The sequence below is a fragment of the Balaenoptera ricei genome, chromosome 13, assembly GCF_028023285.1.
Source record: "Balaenoptera ricei isolate mBalRic1 chromosome 13, mBalRic1.hap2, whole genome shotgun sequence".
Lineage (NCBI taxonomy): Eukaryota > Metazoa > Chordata > Mammalia > Artiodactyla > Balaenopteridae > Balaenoptera > Balaenoptera ricei.
In genome coordinates, this window is record NC_082651.1 from 44115676 (window position 1) to 44138056 (window position 22381).

Sequence of the window (22381 nt, forward strand, 5' to 3'; positions counted from 1 at the left end):
GCCCATGCACCACAACCACTGAGCCTGCGCTCTAGAGCCCGCAAGTCACAACTACTGAGTCCAAGTGCCACAACTACTGAAGCCCATGCGCCTAGAGCCCATGCTCCACAACAAGAGAAGCCACTGCAATGAGAAGCCCGTGCACCGCAACAAAGAGTAGCCCCCGCTCGCCACAACTAGAGAAAGCCCACGCACAAAAATGAAGACCCAATGCAGCCAAAAATAAATAAATAAATTTATTTTTTAAATAAATTAATTAATAAAATAAAGTAATAGAAAAAAGAACCAGCCCACCAATCATGGCTACAAATAGTCCTTACTTTCCATCCTCAGCAAAGCAGACCATGGAGCACAAACTATCTAGTTGAAGCTCAGATGGAAGAAACTAACAGAGAGGTCATAGAATCAAGGGAAATTCACCTGTACGGTATTCGGGCAGTAGGGCTGTTTCTGCCCAAGGTGAGTAAAATGAAAAGAAAAAAACAGGACAAGAGTGCACATTTATGCAAAAAACAAAGGACAAAAGAAAGGAAGAAAGAGGAAAAGAGAAGAAAAAGAAAGAGATCCTGCAAAAGAGAGATGAATAGTCTACTCTGGAAGAAATAAATATCACAGTAAACAAAAGGAAATAAATGCAACAAATGCTGGAAATCTTAAGTATATAAAGAGAATATGGAAACCCTGAACCAAGAAATACATTTGTCAAACATAATGAAATAAAACAAAATATTTCAGAGCTAAAGATATTTTACACTTTCAACCAAGAGTAAAGCTCCACTCAGAGAAAAATTCACTCCCTTAATCACTTACAAGACACAAGAAAGAATAAAAATAAAAGAAATGTATACTCAACTCAAGAAGATATGAAAGGGGCCAACAATATTAAAATGAGGAAAGCGGAACCAAAATAATTAATATAAGAACAGAAAGTAACAAACAAGAAGAGAAGCAAAGCAGTTGACTTGATAAGTAAATATGCCTTGTGATTTCCAGCAACCAAATGCCCAGTCTCCTTGAGACCAATCATTAAGGGACAAGAGCTGGAATTGTGTCTTTTTTTTTAAATTTTTGACTGCGTTGTGTGTTCTTTGCTGCGTGCGGGCTTTCTCTAGTTGTGGCGAGCAGGGGTTACTCTTCGTTGCGGTGTGCAGACTTCTCATTGCAGTGGCTTCTCTTGTTGCAGAGCATGGGCTCCAGGTGTGCAGGCTTCAGTAGTAGTGGCACGCAGGCTCAGTAGTTGTGGCGCACGGGCTTAGTTGCCCCGCAGCATGTGGGATCTTCCCGGACCAGGGCTCGAACCCGTGTCCCCTGCATTGGCAGGGGGATTCTTAACCACTGTGCCACCAGGGAAGCCCTGGAATTGTGTCTTATTCATTTTGTAACATCACAGTCTAAGACAATATATGATTGTTAAATAATTGTGTGAAAGAGTCCGGAGTGTCCAGGTTATAAGGAGAGAGACCATCTCTGGCTTCTTGGATGAATTTTTGCCACATGGATGAGGGCTGGGACCACTGAGAAGGCACAGAATAGAGAGTGGGTGAACCACAAGGCCTCCAGAGGCGTCTTTATAAGAAAAGTGCCCAACAAAGACCTGTTGACTTAATTCCATTCACATGTGTGCGACTCTTCCTTCCTGCCATCTCCATCTCTACCCGTGCCCACTCCAGGCTGTGCTTGCCTTGGCCTCCCTCCAGGCATGTGTTCTTAACCAGTTCAGGGGCCATAAACACAGATGGAAAAAAATGTATTGTTATTCTCACTAACCTGTAACTAAACTTTAGCATTTCTTGCTATTATGACATAGGTGACAAACCAATCTAGTATTAGCAGTCCCTGAAACTGTCCCCAGGAGAAATGACAGATATTTTATACTACATTGCAGTTTGGGAAGAGATCTCAAAATGTCAATCACATTCATCACTGCTTCAAAATTATGGTAGTTATTAGCCTTGATCTTAATCTTATAATTTAAGGCCTTAAATAAAGGTTTTACATAAAGAAATTTAATATAAATATTCACACAGTCATACTATCAACTTTTAAAATACCTTGATAAGTGTATGTCCATATAATTGATTTCTTTGGCATCCCTATGTATTTTATTTAATACATTCAAAAACATTGTTTTTCATGAATATGAATTTCACTAGATGCCAAAAGCACCCATGACACTCAAAGGTTAAGGACTCTGCATCAGGGTAAACTGCTGAGGGTGAATAAATCTTCTCAGAGGAGGAAAAATAAAAGTGGGACTTGTGCCATTCTCAGGTTTTGAGAAAAATCTAATTAACTTAAGAGACGATTTATCACTTAATGATTGGACTGAAGGAGGCAGACATTTATTTGGTTTATTAGCAAGCACGTGGAAGACCTAGGAAAATCATTTAAAGGCTACAGCACAGAATGATCACAAGCTTGAGCCCTAGAGTGGAACTTCTTCGGTTCAAATCTCAGCACACTGTTCATTCCTTGCATGACTTTGAGTAGCACTCTGAGCTGAGACTCGGTTTCCTCATCTGTAAAATGAGTCATACTAGCCCCCACCTCTCCCCCTGCCTTGGAGGGCTTTTGTAAGGACTGTGCAAGACTCTACATATTGTGGAGGCCCCTCATTGTTGGTATTAAAGTCAACCAAATGTGTTTTCAACAACTTCCTCCTCCGCATCTTTTTTTAAAATTTTTTCCCCTAATGATGAGATGCGTTCCTCACCCCATCATACAGACCAGCTTCCCAAGACTACTTTCTGTCTCTCCTTCTCTCCTCCCCCTCCTTCCATCAGAACTCACTCTCAGATAAGGCTGCAATATTACTTACATCTCTGAGTGTTATTCAGTTACCTCTTCTAGGGATGGCAATCCTCTCATTGGGTGAGAAGCCTTTTCCCCCGGCAAAAATCAATTTTGGTCTCCCGAAGCAGATAAAGGTAATATTTCTCTTCCCATGTGGAGTGCTTGCCCTCTGCTTCTCTAACCCCACTTGTCCTGTTCAAGTCTGACCTTGTTCACAAAGCTCCTCACCTCTCACCTTCACTTCTTTTTTTTTTTTTTTTTTTTTTTTTTCCTGGGCAAGGGTTTATTAGTTTCCTATGGCTTCTCTAACATGTTACCAAAAAATTTCACCTTCACTTCTGATGCCACTGAACTCTGAACACATACGCTTGCCCTCCATCTGGACACCCAGCCAAGCCTGTTTTCTTTCTCTCTCTCCTCTGCTTTTCTAGGGCAGGGCAGCTGTCCTCAGGGACAGGGGCCTGCTATCTTTTCTTTTATGTTCCTAGGGATCCCCAACTAAGCATTTAAAGAAAGAGCAGCTGTAAACATTTTTTAGGAGTTCTTCCCTAAAACCTCCAGATCTCCATGTATGTGCTACGAGTTCCCAGTGGTAGGATGAGTGAAACTTATCTTGCAAAAGGAACCAGGAATGTTTCTGCTAAACTCTTTAAGGGTCTCCAGAGAAGGGCCAGACTGGAGATGAAGAGTCATCTCAAGGATTCTTGGAAAGGATCCTTCTCTTTCCAAGATTAATGCTCCTGCACCCATGTATGCTGTGGTAGAAAAACTCTGGACTGAGCTTTGGGGTATAACCCTGGCTCTTACAGTGACCAGATATGTGACCTTGAATTTCTCTTCCCCTCTCTGGGCTTCAGTTTCATTACCTGTAATATGAATGATTGGAATTTGATATTCTTACACTCTAGGAAGGAGAGCTGGACTCATTCTTTCGTGGACACATTCCAACATTTATCATATTTTTCAAGAAACAGGACGTGTGTTCATAATTTTCTGTCAATCTCACAAATCCTTCAGCATTCTTTTCCACAATGAGCATGGAACTTGCTCGATGCTTGAGGGTTTGCTGTGGTGATTGCCATTCCCATAATGTCTTTGATTTAAGAAATTATTTTTTAAATGTGTACTCACTCATTAGGCAAAACCTCCCAAAATTTTGTTCAAAACCTGCCCTTCTCTTTTACTTTAGTTCAGGAGATGGTTTGATTTTATAAAATAATGTTTTTATTCTTCTGTATTGGACAATGTGCATATCCCTTTGCATGCATTAGAGAACAGAAAAGAAATACATAAGCACAAGTGCCACCTTGTTGGGTTTTCCACCAGTTTTGGGGGAAGCCATTGGCTGGCCAGTCCACCGCTCAGTTTAATGAATCAGCCACTAATCTGAAAGAGGCGTGGTACCCTAGGTTCATCTCCTGGCTCGCTTTCCACATGCAGACATTGAGCCTGTTCAAAGGTTTAGCTTTAGTTAATGTAACAGGCATAAAGTGGTCCTCAGATTTCCAGTCTTGGCACTCAAATGCTATGGTTTTACCAAAGCAGACTTATAGGAAGAAAATATAAATCACTTAAATCTCTTTAAGATGGAGAGAAGTTTGTAGGCAAGAAGAACATGAAATAGTATTATTCTCAGAACTTGTATGATCATGGAATCAGCATCTATTCAGTGCTCACTCAGAAAACCATCACACTGTAACTTGGAAAAGGATGGGGGAGAGCAGATACTACAGGAACACTATGGTCAATGATTGTATATATAGATTTTTTAATTTCACTTGATAACAGCACTTTCATTCACTGTACAATCACGAACAGACACAATATCTAGAAATATTATAGACAGGCAAACAAGTGAAAATTTGATATTTTAGGCTGAAAATCAGAAAGAGGTTTGGTTGTCAGATATAAAAAGCTCCCATTTAATACAGTCAACTCCTGTTTAGCATTCCTAATGGAAAAGATGAACATGACAACAAATTATATCATTTTATTATTGTTCAGTCCAAAAACTAACTTTCTTAATTTTAGAATACAATCTGTGATTTTATTTTAAAAAAATAAGAAGAAGAAGAATTACCTTCCAAAGCATGTTGGCTTTAGGCTAATATTTTAATTAGTTTTTATCCTCTGAGAGTATTCCGGTTAAACCATAGGGTAAGTCTGCTGGATGATGAATAAGAAGAAATAAATAGGTTTTTGAAATGTGTCTTCCAGGGAAATACAGTAACTATTAGAAAAATAAACTTTGCTGTCAATAAAGAGTTGACTATGTTTGGAGGGGGAAACACCATACACATGTCACTTAAATTATAGATGTACTGTACATTATAGATGTACTGCTCTAGAATTATTTAAGAAGTAAAGGACAGATCTGCTCTATAGCTATACACCCTCATGAAAATAAAACCAGACTATGAAACAAGTATCACATAGCCCAGATTCACGCTGGTTAGGAACAGTCATGGTTGACACTTACATAATCACAAAGATGCTCTGATTCTGAAGTTTCTAAAAGCTCATCTTCTGCCTGGAGACCAAGCTACCATCTCCTTTTATAATTCTGCCACCAAATTTCACTACCTTGTTGTACCATCATGTTATTAGGCACATAATGCATACATAGCAGGGCTAAGAGGAGCAAGGGAATATTCACACAAAGAATAATGAAACGGGGAGATGGTGAGGTTTCTAGATACATAAGCTAAGGTGACAAGTCTTTCCTTCTCCAGGGCACTACGCACAGCTGTTAGTCCATTCTTTTGATTACTTGCATGGTTGAAAGAGTTTTCCCATATATTATCTCATTGGCTCTTCACAACCACCCCATTGGTAGCTATCACAGGTATCATCTTTGTCCCCACCAAGAGGCTTTACCCAGGTCCACACAGGTGATGGAGCCAAGGCTGGATCAGGTCTTCTGATCCCAAAGTTCCAAATTCAAAATTCAAAACACCAAACAAAGGAGGTAGATTAGAAAGAGGGACAAACCCTCAGTAAGCCTGTAGAGTCACTGAATCTCATTGTTGGGTCCCCCCCACCAACCATTTGTATGTTCCTTTCTTTCCTGGGTGCCCAGGGTGAGAATCAGGACCAAGGATGAGAAGAGAAAGTTGCAGAAAGAGCCAGAAGCCTGCTTTGTATTCTTGCCCCAGCCCTGCAAATGTTAGGAGTGAACTCAAGCTTAAGAACAATCCCAGAGATGGGCTACATCAGTGTCTGATGAGTAACTTAGATGGTCCAGAGAGACCCTCACCCTACAGACACATGTACCACAGTCTTAGATGCCTACTCAGGCTCCCTTCTGGAAACCCCATTATTCCAGGCTATCTCCCAACATTTTTCTTGGTTTAATCATTACTTCTTTTTGCCTATTAAATATCGTCAACATATATAGGTTTCACCAGTGCCTACTCTTTGCACAAACTAGATGTTCAATGAATGTCGGCCACTGGTGATGGCGTCTAATCACACCAGTTTTAGAGATTCTGAGCTCCCTGAACACAGTGTTGACATATTTGTCCATTTGCTTTGCCCTATGCAGCAAACCAAGTGTTCTTGGTTGATAGCATGTACCTAAGCACACTGCTCAGGGTTCCAAAGTCCTGATCTGGGGTTATTTCAGGATGATGCAGTCCACCTCTTCAGTGGCAGGCACCCCCGTGGTTTTGAGGTCAAGGTCCCCACTGGACTTACTCCCACTGTAAGAAGGCTTCCAGTGGAGCAGCATGATCTTCTTGAAGTACTTGATGGTGTTGTTCTTGACGGTCACGAAGCACACGGTGTTGACCATGCTGTTGCTCATGGCGATGCACTCAACCACATAGAAGATCGTGAGGTAGTGCTTCTCCTTCACAAACACAGTGGGGAAGAAGTCACGCACAATGGTAAAGCCGTAGAAGGGCGCCCAGCACAGCACGTAGGCGGTGAGGATGCACATGAGCACCAGGACCGTCTTCCGGCGGCAGCGCAGCCGCTTCCGGATCTGCTCAGTCTGGAAACCAGGGACAGCCTTGAACCAGAGTTCCCGGGAGATCCTGGCGTAGCACAGGGTCATGGTGACCACCGGGCCCACGAACTCAATGCTGAAGATGAAGAGGAAGTATGACTTGTAGTAGATCTGCTGGTCCACTGGCCAGATCTGGCCGCAGAAGATCTTCTCCTGGCTCTTGACAATGATGAGGACCGTTTCAGTGGTGAAGTAGGCTGACGGTATGGCAATGAGGATGGACACCATCCACACCAAGGCAATCAAACCAGTGGCTGTTTGATACTTCATGCGGGGTCTCAGCGGGTGGACAATGGCCAGATATCTAGGACAAGGACACAAATGGGATCAACCACTGTGGTAAGGAAGTGCTGGAGGAGGACGTTATTTTTACAACATTGAGGCACAATCAAATGGTAGGTGTAGAGGGAAAGAGCAGTGCTATATGGGCTTCCAGGAAAGGCAGACTTGAATGCCAGCTCCAGCTCCACCTCTTATAGCTGTGCAACCTCAGGCAAGTTTTTTTTTTTTTTTTTAATTGAAGTATAGTTGATTTACAATGTTGTGTTAATTTCTGCTGTACAGCAAAGTGATTCAGTTTTATATATATATATATATATATTCTTTTTCATATTCTTTACATTATGGTTTATTCCAGGATATTGAATATAGTTCCCTATATACAGTAGGACCTTGTTGTTTATCCATTCTATATGTAAAAGTTTGCATCTGCTAATCCCAAACTCCCAATCCATCCTTCCCACACCCCGCCACCCACCCCTTGGCAAACACAAGTCTGTTGTCTATATCTGCGAGTCTCTTCTGTTTCTGTTTCATAGATAAGCTCATTTGTGTCATAGTTTAGATTCTACATATAAGTGATATCATATGGTATTTGTCTTTCTCTTACATAGTCACTTACTATGATAGTCTCTAGGTCCATCCATGCTGCTGCAAATGGCATTATTTCATTTTCTTATGGCTGAGTAATATTCCATTGTATGTATATACCACATCTTCTTTATCCATTCATCTGTCAATGGACATTTAGGTTGTTTCCATGTCTTGGCTATTGTGAATAGTGCTGCTGTGAACATAGGGGTGCATTTATCTTTTCAAATTAGAGTTTTGTCTGGATATATGCCCAGGACAGGCAAGTTATGTTTAATCTCTCTGAATCTCAATTTCCTTATCTGCAAAAGTTGTTTTGTTTGTTTGTTTTTAAAGATTAAATGTGCCAATATAGACACAATTTCTGGCACAGTTTAAAACACGGTATATACTCAATAAATGGTAACTATTATTATTAAATGTAGTAATAACATCTCCTATCGGTTTCTAGCCTGGCACTGTTCCCAGGTCCTTCCTGTTTTCAGGGCCATTCATCCTAATTACCCAACAGCTTAGAGCTAAAAGGACCTGATAATTCCAAAGAGTTGTTGGGAGGATTTGCCCTTTCTGATAGAAACAGTGGGCAAAGTTTTGCCTTCATTCCACATTTTTAAAAACATTGCTCTGCATGCAAAGGTGGAGGAAAAGCATGTGACCATTTATCTTACTTTTCAGGTTGAAAAATGGAGCTTAGTGAGAGATGAGTGACTTTCTCAAGGTCAAATACCACAGGACTCTCGATAGAAAACATTTAACCCTATCTCACATGGTTGATGTGAAAATCAATTGAGAATATACACGAACATGTTTTTTAAACCACAAAGCAACAGACAGTAAAAGATATTGCTTTTGTTCTTTCCCTTAAAACCACACTGCTGTTACCACAGTTGTCCAGAAAAGAAGAGAGAGCATTTTCCGGGGGATGTGAGTCATTCGTGCAGTATGAAAGCCTCCTTCCCAGAGAGAGTGCACATACTTAGACAGAGAGCTCTGGTTTCCTGGAAGACGTTCTATGTGTGGCAGGGGGTAGAAGCAGGAGAAGGAGAAAGATGGCAAATGAAGTGGGAGGGAATGACTAATCAACGCTGGAAATAAACACATCCTCACGTGTCCACAGCTTATCCCTGGTAAAGCCAAGGGCAGACGTGACAGGGGCCTGAAGGAAAGCTAAACAATTCTGTTCCCTTCGCAGCCGATCCCTTTGAGGTCATCTTACTTGGGATTTTGACTGGAAGAGGAGGGTCATTCTTTTTTTGTGTGTCATATTCCTGCTGTTTCTGTCCTTCCCACAACACAGACAGCCAACCCCACTGAGTGTCATCTGGAGAGTTCAGTGGCACAAGGCTTCTGCTCTCTTGTAGCTACCAGCTGTTAGATGAAGTTGGATGGGTTGGGTCAACCCTCTGGTCGCCCATCTGGCTGCTTGTCACGCTCTGCCGCCAGCAACAATCCCTGGCACTCGCCAGTCTCCCAGGGTGGATGCTGAGGGTGAAATGGGAATGTCTGCAGGGTGTTGGCAATGCTTTTGTCAATGCACATGAAGACCACGCCGCTCTTGCTGTATGGAGGGCACCAAACCTGCTCTGAGTCATAACGAAAACTAAGAGTTTCGAGCTTTTGCTCTCACCAGCTCTCTCCCTCTCTATCTACCCCACCGTGTTCTGCTGATTACTCTCTCAAAGAATATTTCTGTATTCGTAATTGCTTGCTATATGAACGATCACTATATGATTCTGTTCCTTCTTTTCCCACTAGTAATTTCCCAAGTCTTTATGATATTTTCAAACTCAGAGTGTTTTTCCAATGAACACGTAGGGGAGAATGCTGATCTAGAAGACCAAGAATCTACTCCCAGCTTTGCCACAAACTTGCTATGCAAATTTTTCATTTTCTTAGCCCTGAGGACTCAGTTTCCTCATCTGTGACATGGGAATATCAAGTGCCTCACCAAGCTCACAGAGATACTGTGAAGCTCCAATGAGACACTGCACATAAACAATAGGCTATTAATATACAAGAAGAAACTCTTAGTATCCTAAAATGTATTTTTAGAGCTATTCTGTGTAGCAAGCAATTTTCTTTCACCTGTTACTGGCAAATACTGCATTTGCAAGTTCTATGCTACTTTCTATTTTATTGGACCTATTTTATTGGATTTACTTATCTTCCCATCAAAATTAATCTGTGATTGCCCATCAGATAGTTAGTTCATCCTGACATCACCCCACCTCCATCCCCAAAGTTAGCACCAGGAGCTGTGCAAGAGGTCTTCCAAATACATTAACCAATAAGCAAATTGCAGAAAACTGTTTCAAGGATTGCCACCAGCCTTGGGTATGCTAGGCTCAGAACTCCATTATTAGTAATAGTTGCTTGACTTTGTAAAGCAGCTTACAGTTTACAGAGCGTTTTCAAATCCACACTCTCATTAGATAACCCCAACTTATTTGAATACATAAGGGACCAAAGATGCCCACCTTACAGAAGGGCAAACTGAGGTTTGAAGAAGTTAAATAACCTGTCAAAAGCCACGCAGCTAGTAACCGACAGAACCATGATGTAGACCCATCCGTATCTTGCTCCAAATCCAGTGGGCTCGCCAACACGCCAATTGTTCCTTCCTTCTCAAACCAGAGCAAGCAATATCCCTTCCTCCTGCCCTTCTGGCATCCTGGCAGCCCCTCTGTTCTTTTCATCATAGTCAGCTTCGACCTATTGATGTTCCAAAAAGGAGTCGGGCAATTGGCAGCTACTTTCCTTAGGAGTATGCCCTTGGCATTGTAGCGTGTCTGCCACTACAGCGGTTCAGGTCCAGATCCACTTAGAGTCAGCATTTCCCAGAGAACAAAGAATGAAGGCTGCTGGACAAAGAAATGTCCAGCCACTAACTGTGTGATGACAGTGGGCTGGGTGATTAAGCAGAGAGCATTTGAGCTCCCTCTCTGCCCCAGGACTCAGCCCCAGGTCTAATCACCGAAGTGGCGGTCACAGTAGCTACTAGGCGGCTCATGGGATGGGTAGCAAATGTACAACCTGCTTTTTGGGCCAACCGGCCCCAACCGATAAGCTCACCAGGAAGCATTTGGGCTTCCTAAGGCTGAGTGCTGTTCCTCATGCCTTAGCTGCCTCGTCCAGACAGTACAAGAGAGCTGCCAACAGGCAGGCAGACTGGCCAGCTTCCCCTGGATTCTGGATAAAAAAAAGGAGGGACCCCAGTGCCCCATGTGCCTGAGATCCAAAAGATATACCCCGAGGACAGTGCAGGTGTCTCCACATCAAAGAGGAAACCCAGACCTGGGGGGACAGAGTCCTCTGAGGACATTTTGCAGTTCCCTGCTACCCTCAGGTCTGACTCCCTGTGCCTAGATTCTGTGATCTTCTAGAAGAGGACCCTATTCTTTCTGATCTCTACTCTTTTACATTCCTTGCCCTGTCCCCCCTCCCCCCCACTCCCCGGACCTCACTCTCACCTCAAGCATTCTCACCTCTCAGCTTTTGCAATCACAGTTCTACCTACCCTCTTGGAAATCCTTTTTTCTCCTTTGCTGATCGTCATTTGTTGAAAGCCAGTAAAAAGTCTGTCTCCTGCATGAAGCCTCCTCTGATTATTCTGTTACGCCACGATCTCCCCCTTCTCTAAATTTCATTTCAGACTGACCCTTTACTTACCCCTAACTTTCCTGTGATAGTTCTCACCCCTCCCCCACACTCTGGATGGTAAGCTTCCCAAGAGCAGGGATCATGCCTTCCTTCTTTTATACCCTTTTGCTGTCTGTGAATTCTGGGCACCTAGGATCTTAGTAAAACTTCACCCTCAGCAAGTACCTAGCACTGGATGAACAGAAATGTAATAAGCCGTGGTGACAGTTCTCAAAAAGATTGCAACTTTTTTTGGAAAACAGGACATCAGTGTGTTTACCCAGCATGAGACTGGCAGGCAGTCTGGAGCTCGATAATAAAATGTTGGAAAAGCAGATGAAAAGATTCCAGCCATATTTTGTATACAGTGGCATTGTTAGAGGTCTTTTGAGCAAGAGAGGGAGGGCTGTATGAGGCAGAAGATTAATTTGGCTGCAGTCTTGCTTTCTTCCCCTGGGCCAAGGAACCCTTCTCGCTATTCCTAGCACCTTCAGGTTTGCTCCCGTCTCGAAGCCTTTGCACTTAGAATTCTCTTTGTCTGGAATGCTCTTTCCCAGTCTTTACAAGGCCAGTTTTTTTCCCCCATCATTCAGAGGTCTGTTCAAGTATCTTCTCAGAGACACTTTTCCTGATTCCCAGCTAGAGTGTCTCCCACCCTCGGTCACTCTCAGTGTTTGAGCGTTTGTTTGTTTGTTTCATTGAAGAATAGTTAATTTCCAATGCTGTGTTAGTTTCAGGTGTACAGCAAAGTGATTCAGTTATACATATATGTATTTGTTTTTCGGATTCTTTTCCATTATAGGTTATGTTTATTTGTTTTTGCTCAGAGTATTTCTCAGGCTCTGAAATTACCTTCCTTGGTTGCTTGCCTGACTGTTCTCTCTCCATCAAGCTCCATCAGCACAAGGAGCTTTTTTGCTTATTCACCATCGTATCACCAGTGCTTGAAATAGTATTTGTCACTTTGTAGTCGCTCTATAAAAATGCATTGTGTGAATGAATGAATGCTTAGGATGGATTGTGAGGGAGTAGGGTTGGCAGAGGGGCGGAGCTGAGAGGCACCTGTGGCTGGCCGCAGGAAGGCCAAGAGGAGACTATGATAATTCAGCCCTGGGTGAGAGGGGATTGTCAGGGCCTGGGAATTAAGTGAATGCTGGAGAAAGGGAGAGAGCAGCCAGGACAAAGGGGACTTTTGAGCTTAGATGCCTGGGAGAACCATGGAACCAACAGTAGAAACAGAGAACAGGGTGGGAAATAAATAGTTCTGTTCTACTATATCTTGAGAGCCCTGTTTCTTAGAAACTTTGTATCATTATTTCTTTAATCACATCACAAAAACAATCACTATAATGAAAGCAAAGAGGTTAGCCAATCGGAAATAGTCATTAGTTTATCTGGTTTTGTTGTTGTTATTCCTTTAAGGGTTAATTTACAAAGCATAACATCCGCTGTTTATTGAGTGCTTACTCTGTTTTAAGCATTGTTCTAAACACTTACATGTATTATTTCATTTCATCCTCAAAGCAATCCAATACATTAGGTTTTCTAATTATTCCCATTTTATACATGAGAAAATTGAGGCAGAGAAGGGTCAACAAACTAACACAAGGCCCTGCAGCTAATAAGTGGTGCAGTAGGAGTTTAAACCCAGGCAGACTAACTGCTCACACTATTCCTACAGAAACTTCATTAAACAAAAATAAAGATATGTTTATAACTGTGGCCATATTTTTTATATCAAGACAAAAATTAGTTGCCTAAAACTAACAAAATCAAACCCAGTGTCTGGGTTCAAGTTTCCAATCACAACCCCACTCTAAACAGTAGCCGTCCCCATGATGCAAAGCACGTTCCCGATTAAAATACCCACCGTAAGAGAAATGCCTGCAATATTTCAGACAAGCTGAGTTTCATATGAAAGGCGAATATGAAGTTTGAAAGAGTTCAGTAGATGGAGGTGGATTGATTGACATACATGTTACATGTTCAGAATAGCCCAATGCCCTGATTTTGTCCTGGCTTCCATTCCCCTTGAAACCATTTCCTCCTGCAGTGTTACCCCTTTCTACGAGTAGCCCGCTCCATGGTAAAATGGGTCTCACCCAGGGAGCAGGGGCCCCGCAGCAGGCACCTACCTACCCCACTTTCGGTGGCTGAGAGCACCTTCTGTGAAAAACTGTCTTGCCAGAGTGAAACTTCAGGAAATGACCCCATATGTTTTGTCCTGTTCATGCACTAAGAGGGATGGTGGCAGCTTCCACTTTCAGAAAACTTCAGAGACAAGGTCCCTGGAGATCTTCCTCGACAGCTGTGAAGGGAACTTGGGGGGCAGATACTCTGCTTGACTGTCCCCCTCCTGCGCCTTCTACAGGTTCACCCAGGGTCCGTTCCTGGGTGGACAGAACACCATGGGGGCTTCGTGACTCACGTGGAAGAGCTTGGCCAAGCCTGGCGCAGGGATGACACCTCTGGACACCTTCTATGGGTGACAGACCGAGGGTCGTTTAATGTGCTAATTCCAATATCCTCCTAGGTTTTAAGGCCAGGCTCCTTTTCAACGCCCTGCCCTTGGGAGTGGTCTATGTCTAGGTATTCTACCCCTGGTCGTCCCACTGATGGCTTCAGAAATCAAGCTCTATTTGCTGTGTTCCTCCCCGGAACACTGTCCTGGGGTGTCCTGATTGCGGGGGGGAAGGAGCTGAACGCCACCAGAGCCCTGAGGCCATGCGACACGGAGACCATCTGTGCTTCAGGCTCTCTGGGTTAAGAGAGAGAGACGGGCTGTGCAGATCCAAGTACACAGAGGCCCGATGAGACCCTCAGGGTAACTGTCTCTGGACTGCAACAAGGTGTTTTGTAACAAGAGTCCACCTTTGGGCACAGGAGCCTGCAAAACTGTTCCAAGGGAACAAAAACTACTCTGGCCCATTAGCACAGGCGATTATACTAAATGAAAAGCCTAGAGATAACATAGGAAAGATTTGCATAGGCTGCTCTTACTGATTTTATTTACCATCACTAGAAATAGCTCTTCTGTACTGTTGTACACTAACGTATGAAAAGGAGCCAACTGATTACTGCAACAACCAAAAAAGAGTAAGTAAGCATGGGTCCCCTTTTTTGCTTTGTTTGTTTTTTAGAACAAATCCCTCAACCCGTGTTAACATTGTTAATCAACTATACCCAATATAAAATAAAAATTTTTTAAATCATCATAACAATAAAAAAAAAATCAACCGGTGTTTGTAGGGACATCACGTTTCAGTAGAGGATGTCTTGATGAGATAGAAACCTCCCTCAAGATTTCCAAGTTGACTCAAGAGGTAACTGCCTGAAACTTAAACTTGTCCCTCCACACCTCCTGGGAGCTGCCTACCTCTAGACCTTGGACAGATACAACCTCTAGGACATTGTCCATAACAGAGGGATCAAAAGCCTTCCTGCTGCCCAACTCTAGGGGGCTCCACTACCTCCTGCCTGCTTACCGCTGGAAAACTAGAACTCTTCGCACTGTTCAATAAATGGGCCACCTTTGGGCCCCCCATGCATTCACAGCTCTGGGGAATACAGATACCTGTCATCAATCACAACTGCCCCTTCGTTCATTGTCCCCACCCCTCACTCACCTGTCGATGGCGATGGCCAGCAGGGCGTTGGTGGAGACGTAGAGAGAGACGGTGCGCAGGTAGTTGACAGAGGCGCACAGCACGTGGCCGTGCTCCCAGGAGAGCTGGCGTACCACGTAGTAGTCCATCTCGAAGGGGCAGCAGACGACGGCCACCAAGAAATCGGAGATGGCCAGGTTGGCGATGAGCAGATTGGTGAGGTTTCGCAGCTTCTTGTAGCGGGCCAGGGCCGCGATGAAGATGAAGTTGCCAATACCACAGACCAGCATGATGCCCACCAGCGCCAGGCCAATGACAATTTTGGCAGCAAAGAAGGTCCGGGAATTGGTCACATCCTCATCTTCGTCCAAGGGCATATCATAGTCGCCATAGCTGAAGTTGGATGGGAAGAAAGCAGCTTGGGTTCCATGGGGGTCAAGCAGAGAAAAAGAGTTGGTTGAGGTGTTTGTGGCGTTCTCATCCATGACCCCCATGGTGACCTCCAGCTGGCCAGGTGAAGCCTTGAGCAGCGCTCCTGGGAATTCCTCTGGGGAGATGTCGTTAGGCTGAGGTCTCCCCTTTCTGCTGAGACTCAGCTTTCCCTTAATGAGTCAGATTGTCCCTGCAAGCGTCCTTGGGGTCCAGTATCCAAGCTCCATCCTAAGCCTTTGAAAGACATACAAACAATTGGCTACATATGTAAGTGAACCTGGCCAAATTTAAAACCATTCTATAAACTAAGCTGACCCATTAGCCACCTGCCCAGAGTGAACACTGGCTGATGGGGTGGAAATAAAGGAACCAGGGAAAGAAAACAAAGGAATCAAAACCACATACCCACTCGTTCAGGGAAGGTTAGATTGTTACAGAGGCAAACAAGCACTAACTCAGTTTATTTCCGTTCTACTGAAGATTCTGAATGTTGCACTTTTTCTCAGGGACCAAAGTTAGGAGTGTGGGGAGGCTGAAGAGAACCAAAGTGACCTGCTCCAAACTCCATTCCTTGTCCTGACAGCCTGAACTTTGTCCTTGTGGAATTGTCCCTTTCTGTAGCTTAAAAAATTATTCTGAATTCCACTGAAGAGGCAAGACTTTTGAGACAGGCCTGACTGCTCTCCATGCTTCTTTCCTTCTGGCAAAACACTGCTTTAAAATCAGAGCGTATGTAGCAGCTGCCTTCCCCTCTCCTCACTAGGTTTCCTGTTCCTACTTCCAAGTCTGCTGTGACCCTAGAAGCCAGGCACAGCATTTACCAAGGCCTGTCCCCAGACAGAGGCTGCAAGAGTGAAGTCCCAGCCTAATCATTGAGTGGCTTAGAAAGGGGACTCTGGAACAAAATCCTTCCTTGGCTGCTTGTGTGTCCTGAGATAAATAGCTTGAGCTCTCAGAGTTTCAACATCCTCCGGGCAAGAGATCAGTGATGTCTGTAAAGCATGGGGGTCCCTGGAGAGGGAGGATGTTACATCCTAGGACTGCAAGGAATTACTAGTGAGGACCCAGGCCTCCTCGGTCAGCTTCGAGGAAGAAGAGGGCACGCCTGACCCAGATGATGGGGCTGGGGTACCAGGAGAGGGTTGTCAGCTGCACCGGAGGGGATGGAGAACCAAGAGGGAGCCAGAATCCCCATGTCCCCTTCCCTCTCTCCCTGCAGCCCCAGTCCCTCCCAGCGCCTGCAAACATCAGGCCAGGTTGCTGGGATGTAAGAAGAGGGCTGGGGTCTAAGAGAGCTCCACAGAGGGCAGGAACTCTAGAGAGGGAGGGGAAGTGTGGAAGCCTGAGGTTCCTGGGAAAGGGAGACACAAGGAAGACTCCTAGGACCCCCAGGAAAGCACGCTGCCCACATGCCTCAAAGGTGACATGTCTGGAGCCTGCCTTTGGGGGTAGAACTAAAGTCCCTCTGCACAGGGAGGCCCGGCCCCAGTCCCCCGTCTTTCCCCCGACACTTCACCTCCATTTTTCGCAGATTTTTTTTCTCCTCTGAGCATCGGTCCTGCCCCTCTCAGGCCCTGCCCTTTGCTGCTATCACGTGTGAAGCAGAACCCAGAGCGCAAAGGTCAGAGGGGGCCAGGATTGCCACTCAGGCAGGAAGGATGCGGTCGGCGTGGGACAGTCCTCGCCCCTCGCGGGCCCTGTGGGTCTCCGAGGCGCGCCACCTCTGGAGAGGGACCCTGCAAGCTCGCTACCTGGAAGGCTCAAAGTCATGTTTTAAAAGCAAAGAGCATAAAAACTTCTTGGGGAGACAGGGTGTTAGGAGATTTGGGATTTGGGGAGAAATTGTCCAGCGATCCTTTTTTCTCCTTCATTCTCACCTCCCCAAGAGGAACCCCATTGCCACCCGGTGTCCTCTGGAGCCCCTGCGTTTAGGGATCGCCCCCCCGGCCAGACCTTCCCATCTCTGGAAGCATCTGTTTGCAGTCTCTGCTGATAAGCCCCCTCCTGCTCCCAACTTTGTCCTCGGAGCCTCAGAGGCTACGCCTAAGGACAGAAGGAGGGGACAGACCGAGTCCCCTGCAGAAATGAGCACGAGCGCGAGTCTCTTGAAAAGCCCCCTCCCCACTCAAAAGCCCCCGCGCCCTGGCGGCCGGTGCCGCGCGGAGTCCTCGGAGCATCGCCCCGGAGGGCGCGCTCCGTACCTGCGGCATCCCGGCGCCGGGCGGACAAGGTCCTGAGCTCTTTATTCCGGGTCCGGGGACACGAGCCGCTGCTCCCAGAGGCCCATAGGAAGAGCACAGGTCCCCTCTCTCCCTCCTCTGCTCGGGGCTCTTTCCCGGCTGGGCTCTGCGGGAGTTGCGCTCTCGCCGCCGCAGATCAGAGGACCGCGGCTCCTCGGCGTGGCCACCTCCCCCCCCCCCCGCCCCCCTCGCTGTCCCCGCCCCGGCGATCGCGGGGCGCCCAGGGCCAGGGTGCCCGGCTCGGGGAGGCGTGCTCCGCCGGGTGCGGGAGGCACGAGGGGGAGGGGGTCGGGGCTCCAGGCAGGGGCACGTCGGGTCGCCCAGGCACGCGCGCGGCTGGGGACCCCGGGAGTCGCCCCGGGGCCGGAGTGTCGGGGACGCAGAAGCGGCAGCTCGAGGCGAGGACACGCGGGAGGGAGCGCGCGTTCCCTGGGCTCAGGCTCCGGAACGGCCGCCTGGGGCGGGAACGAGGGCGGTGGAGCTCGGAGCCCGGCTCAGCGCGGACTGGGCGCCCGAGGCTCCCATCCCGCAGGGCTGCGCCCGCCCCGGGGCTCGGGACTGCGCTCACCTGGTCAGCCCCGGAGCCACCGCCAGAGTGGGCGGTCGGGCCCGATGAGCTGGCGAGATTTCAGAGAACCGGGAGGCGCCTCTCCTCCTGCCCACACCGCCCTCGCAGGAGACGCTGGGAGCGACCCAAAGGTAGTTCCCTCAGACAAGCCCAGCTGGACGCCGGGGTCAGCTGCATTTCAGCCGCTTGACCTCTGTGTTAGAGGCTCTTGAGAACCGCTTTCCGGAAAGCAAGGAAGTGGGGGGGAGGGCAGCGGTGTGGATGCGGGAGAGAGAGGAGGCCTCCCACCCACCCAGGGATATCTGTTCCAAAGGCTAGGATGACCAGAGCTAACTTACAGAGCGCAGATCTCCAAAAGTCTACAGATTTCTCAAGAGCTTAAATATCAAATTAGCTTTTGATCCAGCAATTCCACGTCCAAAAAAGACTGAAAGCCGGGACTCAGATACTTGTACATCAATGTTCATAGCAGCATTGTTCACAACAGGCCAAAGGGTGGAAACAGCCCAAATGTTCATCAACTGATAAATGGATTTTTTAAATGTGGTGTACGCATACATTGGAATATTTCTTATCCTTGAAAAAAGGAATGAAGTATAAAAGTGTTGACGAGGATGTGGAGAAATTGGGACCCTTGCGTGCTGTTGGTGGGAATGTAAAGTGATGCGGTCACAGTGGAAAACAATATGGCAGGTCCTGAAAAGTTAAAAAAAAAAAAAGAATTACCATATGATCCAGTTATTTCACCTCTGGGTATATCCCCAAAATTATTGAAAGCAGTGTCTGAAAGAGATATTTGTACACCCATATTCATAGCAGCATTATTCACAACAGCCAAAAGGTAGAACCAACCCAAACGTCTATCAACAAATGAATGGATGAATAAAATGTAGTAGGTACATGCAACGGAGTATTTTACAGCCTTTAAAAGGATGGAAATTCTGACACGCGATAGGATATGGATGAACCTTAAGGACATTATACTAAGTGAAATAAGCCAGTCACAAAAAGACAGATACTGCATAATTCCACTTATATGAGGTACCTAGATGCATCAAAATCATAGAGACCAAAAGTAGAATGGCACTTGCCAAGGGCTGAGGGGGTAAGGGAAGGGGAGTTCCTATTTAATGGGTACAGAGTTTTCATTTTGCAAGATGAAAAGAGTTAGGGTGATGCATCCTGGTGATGGTTGCAGGGTAATATGAATGACTTAATTCACTTAACTGTACGCTTAAAAATGGTTAAGATGGTAAATATTATATGTATTTTACCACAATAGAAAAAATGGGGGAAAAAAGAAATGAAGTCTTTATACATGCTACAATATGGGTGAACCTTGAAAACATTATATTAAGTGAAAAAAGGCAGACACAACAGGATAAACACATGACTCCACGTATATGAGGTACCTAGATTAGGCAGATTCATAGAGTCAGAAAATAGAATGAGGAAGAGGAATGGTGAGTTATTGTTTAATGGACACAGAATTTGTCTGGGTTGATGACAAAGTTCTAGAAATGGATAGTGGTAATGGTTGCACAACATTGTGAATACACTTAATTTCACTGAAGTGTACACTTAAAATTGTTTAAAAACAAAACAAAACAAACAAACAAACAAAAAACAAACATAAGCCATGGGCTTCCCTGGTGGCGCAGTGGTTAACAATCCGCCTGCCAATGCAGGGGACACGGGTTCGAGCTCTGGTCCGGGAAGATCCCACATGCCATGGAGCAACTAAGCCCGTGCACCACAACTACTGAACCTGCGCTCTAGAGCCCGCGAGCCACAACTGCTGAAGCCCGCGTGCCTAGAGCCTGTGCTCCGCAACAAGAGAAGCCACCGCAATGAGAAGCCCACACACCACAACACACAGCAACGAAGACCCAATGTAGCCAAAAATAAATTAATTAAATTAATTTATTTAAAAAAAAAAAAAAGCCATGGAAGAGCTCAGACCTCGTTAGTAAGGCATCAAAGTTTGGCCTCCAGTTGTCCACAATGGAAATGGGGCTGCCAGGGGTCTGGACTTTTACTCCTCTTTGCCACTATCAAACTTCAGGCAAGTCACAGAACTTTTCTGAGGCTCCCTTTCCTCATTCACTAAATGAATGAGTTGACCTTGCACTAGGAAACCACTGCCAGGTTCCAGCACTTCATACAGTATCTTCCCCTGGCCCATATCCCTCCATGGACACCATCTTCTGTTATTTCCACAAAACTACTGTCTTTTGCAAAAAATCTCCAGCCTTTCACATTTCTGAGTCTCATGTCCCCTAGGACATGGAACACGATAGCGGTTAAAAGCATGACAGATAGAGTCAGCTATCTCCTTTCCACCTAGTACTGCACACAGGGGCTGTGTGACCTTGGACAGTGTGCTAACCAAAGCCTAGCTTTCCCACTTGTAAAATGGGTGACAGTAGCTCCTACTGCACAGGACTGTTGTGAGGACTGGATAAGATGAGGCAGGTAAAGTGCTTGGTGCAATGCAGGCCCCTGATAAATGCCACCAGTTACTCTCACTCTGTGATTCTTTCCATATATTGCTCCCTGAGGTCCTAACCAACCCTTGAGATCTACTCATGTGTCATTTCTTCCAGGAAGCATTCCTTGATTCCCCCAAGGCTATTCAAACCTTTCCTTGCCACTTGGTGCCTCTCTTCAAATGTATTTCTGTGTACCAATTTGCTTTCCATCTTGCACAGTTTCCTGAAGAAGAGGTATGTCTCATTCATTTTTGAATCCTGTTCTGTATTGTTTCTCAAACTTTCCTGATGATAAGAATCATCTGGGGTGCTAGTTAAACATATGGATTCCTTGATCCCGCCCCAAACTCAGGGAGGATATAAGATAGACACATGTTGACCTGTCATTCCATATAGTATATATGTGTTCATTCCACATAGCATGTCTTCCTATTTACTCAGAAAATCAAAAACAAAGCACAGAGTGCATTAGTTATCTATTTCTGCATTCCAAATTACCCCAAAACTTCATAGCTGAAAGCAACAAACATGTATTACCTCACTGAGTTTCTGAGGGTCAGGAATCTGGGAGTGGCATAGCTGGATGGTTCCAGGTTCAAGGTCTGTCATGAGATTGATGTCAAATTGTCAGCCAGGGCTGTACTCTCATCTGAAGGCTCAACTGGGGTGGGGCTGGGGGATCCACCTCCAAGTTCACTCACAAGGTTGTTGTCAAGCCTCTAGTTTTCACTGGCTGTTGCTGGAGACTTCACTTCCTCCTCATCACATGGGGTTCACTCTAGGCTGCCCGAGTGACCTCACTACATGGTAGCTGACCTCCCCTCTTCTGCAATATGCTATTTTTCACACACTCGCGCACACCCTGCCACAGCGTTGGCGGGGACCACACAAGTGTGTGAATACCAAGAGGGGGATCACTGGGGACTGATTTGGAGGCCATCTTGGAGGCTGGGTACCATGCAAAACTTAGAATTTTCCTATTTCCCCTTCAAAAACCTGGCAATGAATGGTTCTTGAGGCTAACAATAACGCTAGCCACAATGAAGACATTTTTGACCTTCAGAGCAGTGAGGTACTGGGTGACTTCTGGAGTTGGAGTCATGAGGGCATAATTGGAAGAATTTATTGGCCAGGACCCCCATGGGGGAAATGGAAATATTAGAAGCAGATATAGTCTGGCAGGTTCTATGCACTGCAGCTCTTGGTGGGGACTCCTTTGAAGGACTTAGTCCCTACATGTCAGTTTCTGCCAAAGGCTTCAGGGGACCCCCCTCCATCTGTGAAGCAGACATCTGGGGCCCAATTTTAATAATTCATCTCTGTGACAGAGTTAAACCTAGGCTTATGGCAAAATCTGGAAATAAAAATTTTTTAAAAAAAAAATAAGGAAAGGAAATGAGTTTTAAAAAATCTGGAACTCCAATGATGTAATTTCTTTTTCAAATGTGTAGCCCCAAAGACACCAATGACCTGGAAATTTTTTCTGTGGTTAGAGTCTCCTGCTGCAAGGGGCACATTCCTTGCTTCATCCCACCTGCAAAGCAAGTCACAATATCTGAGAGAATTTCACCTCAGGGAGCCCTCACCCAACAAAACCAAAAGAAAGAACTCATTTGGAAAGCACTTTTTTAGTGCTTTTAGGTACCCCTCACCCCTAAATAATGTTCTTGAGCTACCTTGGATTTTTTTCCTTTCCTATTCCACTGGCAGGAATCATCCCAAAGGTGCTTTGA

At 45.5% G+C, this 22381-nt stretch overlaps 1 protein-coding gene across 1 annotated transcript; it reads right to left on the reverse strand.

Moving 5' to 3' along the window:
* Nucleotides 1-6409: 6409 nt before the first annotated feature.
* PROKR1 (prokineticin receptor 1) lies at nucleotides 6410-17558 on the reverse strand. Its single transcript, XM_059942599.1, has 3 exons — nucleotides 17550-17558; nucleotides 14938-15518; nucleotides 6410-7106 (listed from the first exon to the last, which is right to left on the reverse strand). Exons 1-3 carry the CDS (start codon nucleotides 17556-17558, stop codon nucleotides 6410-6412), a joined length of 1287 nt encoding a protein of 428 aa, XP_059798582.1.
* Nucleotides 17559-22381: the final 4823 nt, after the last annotated feature.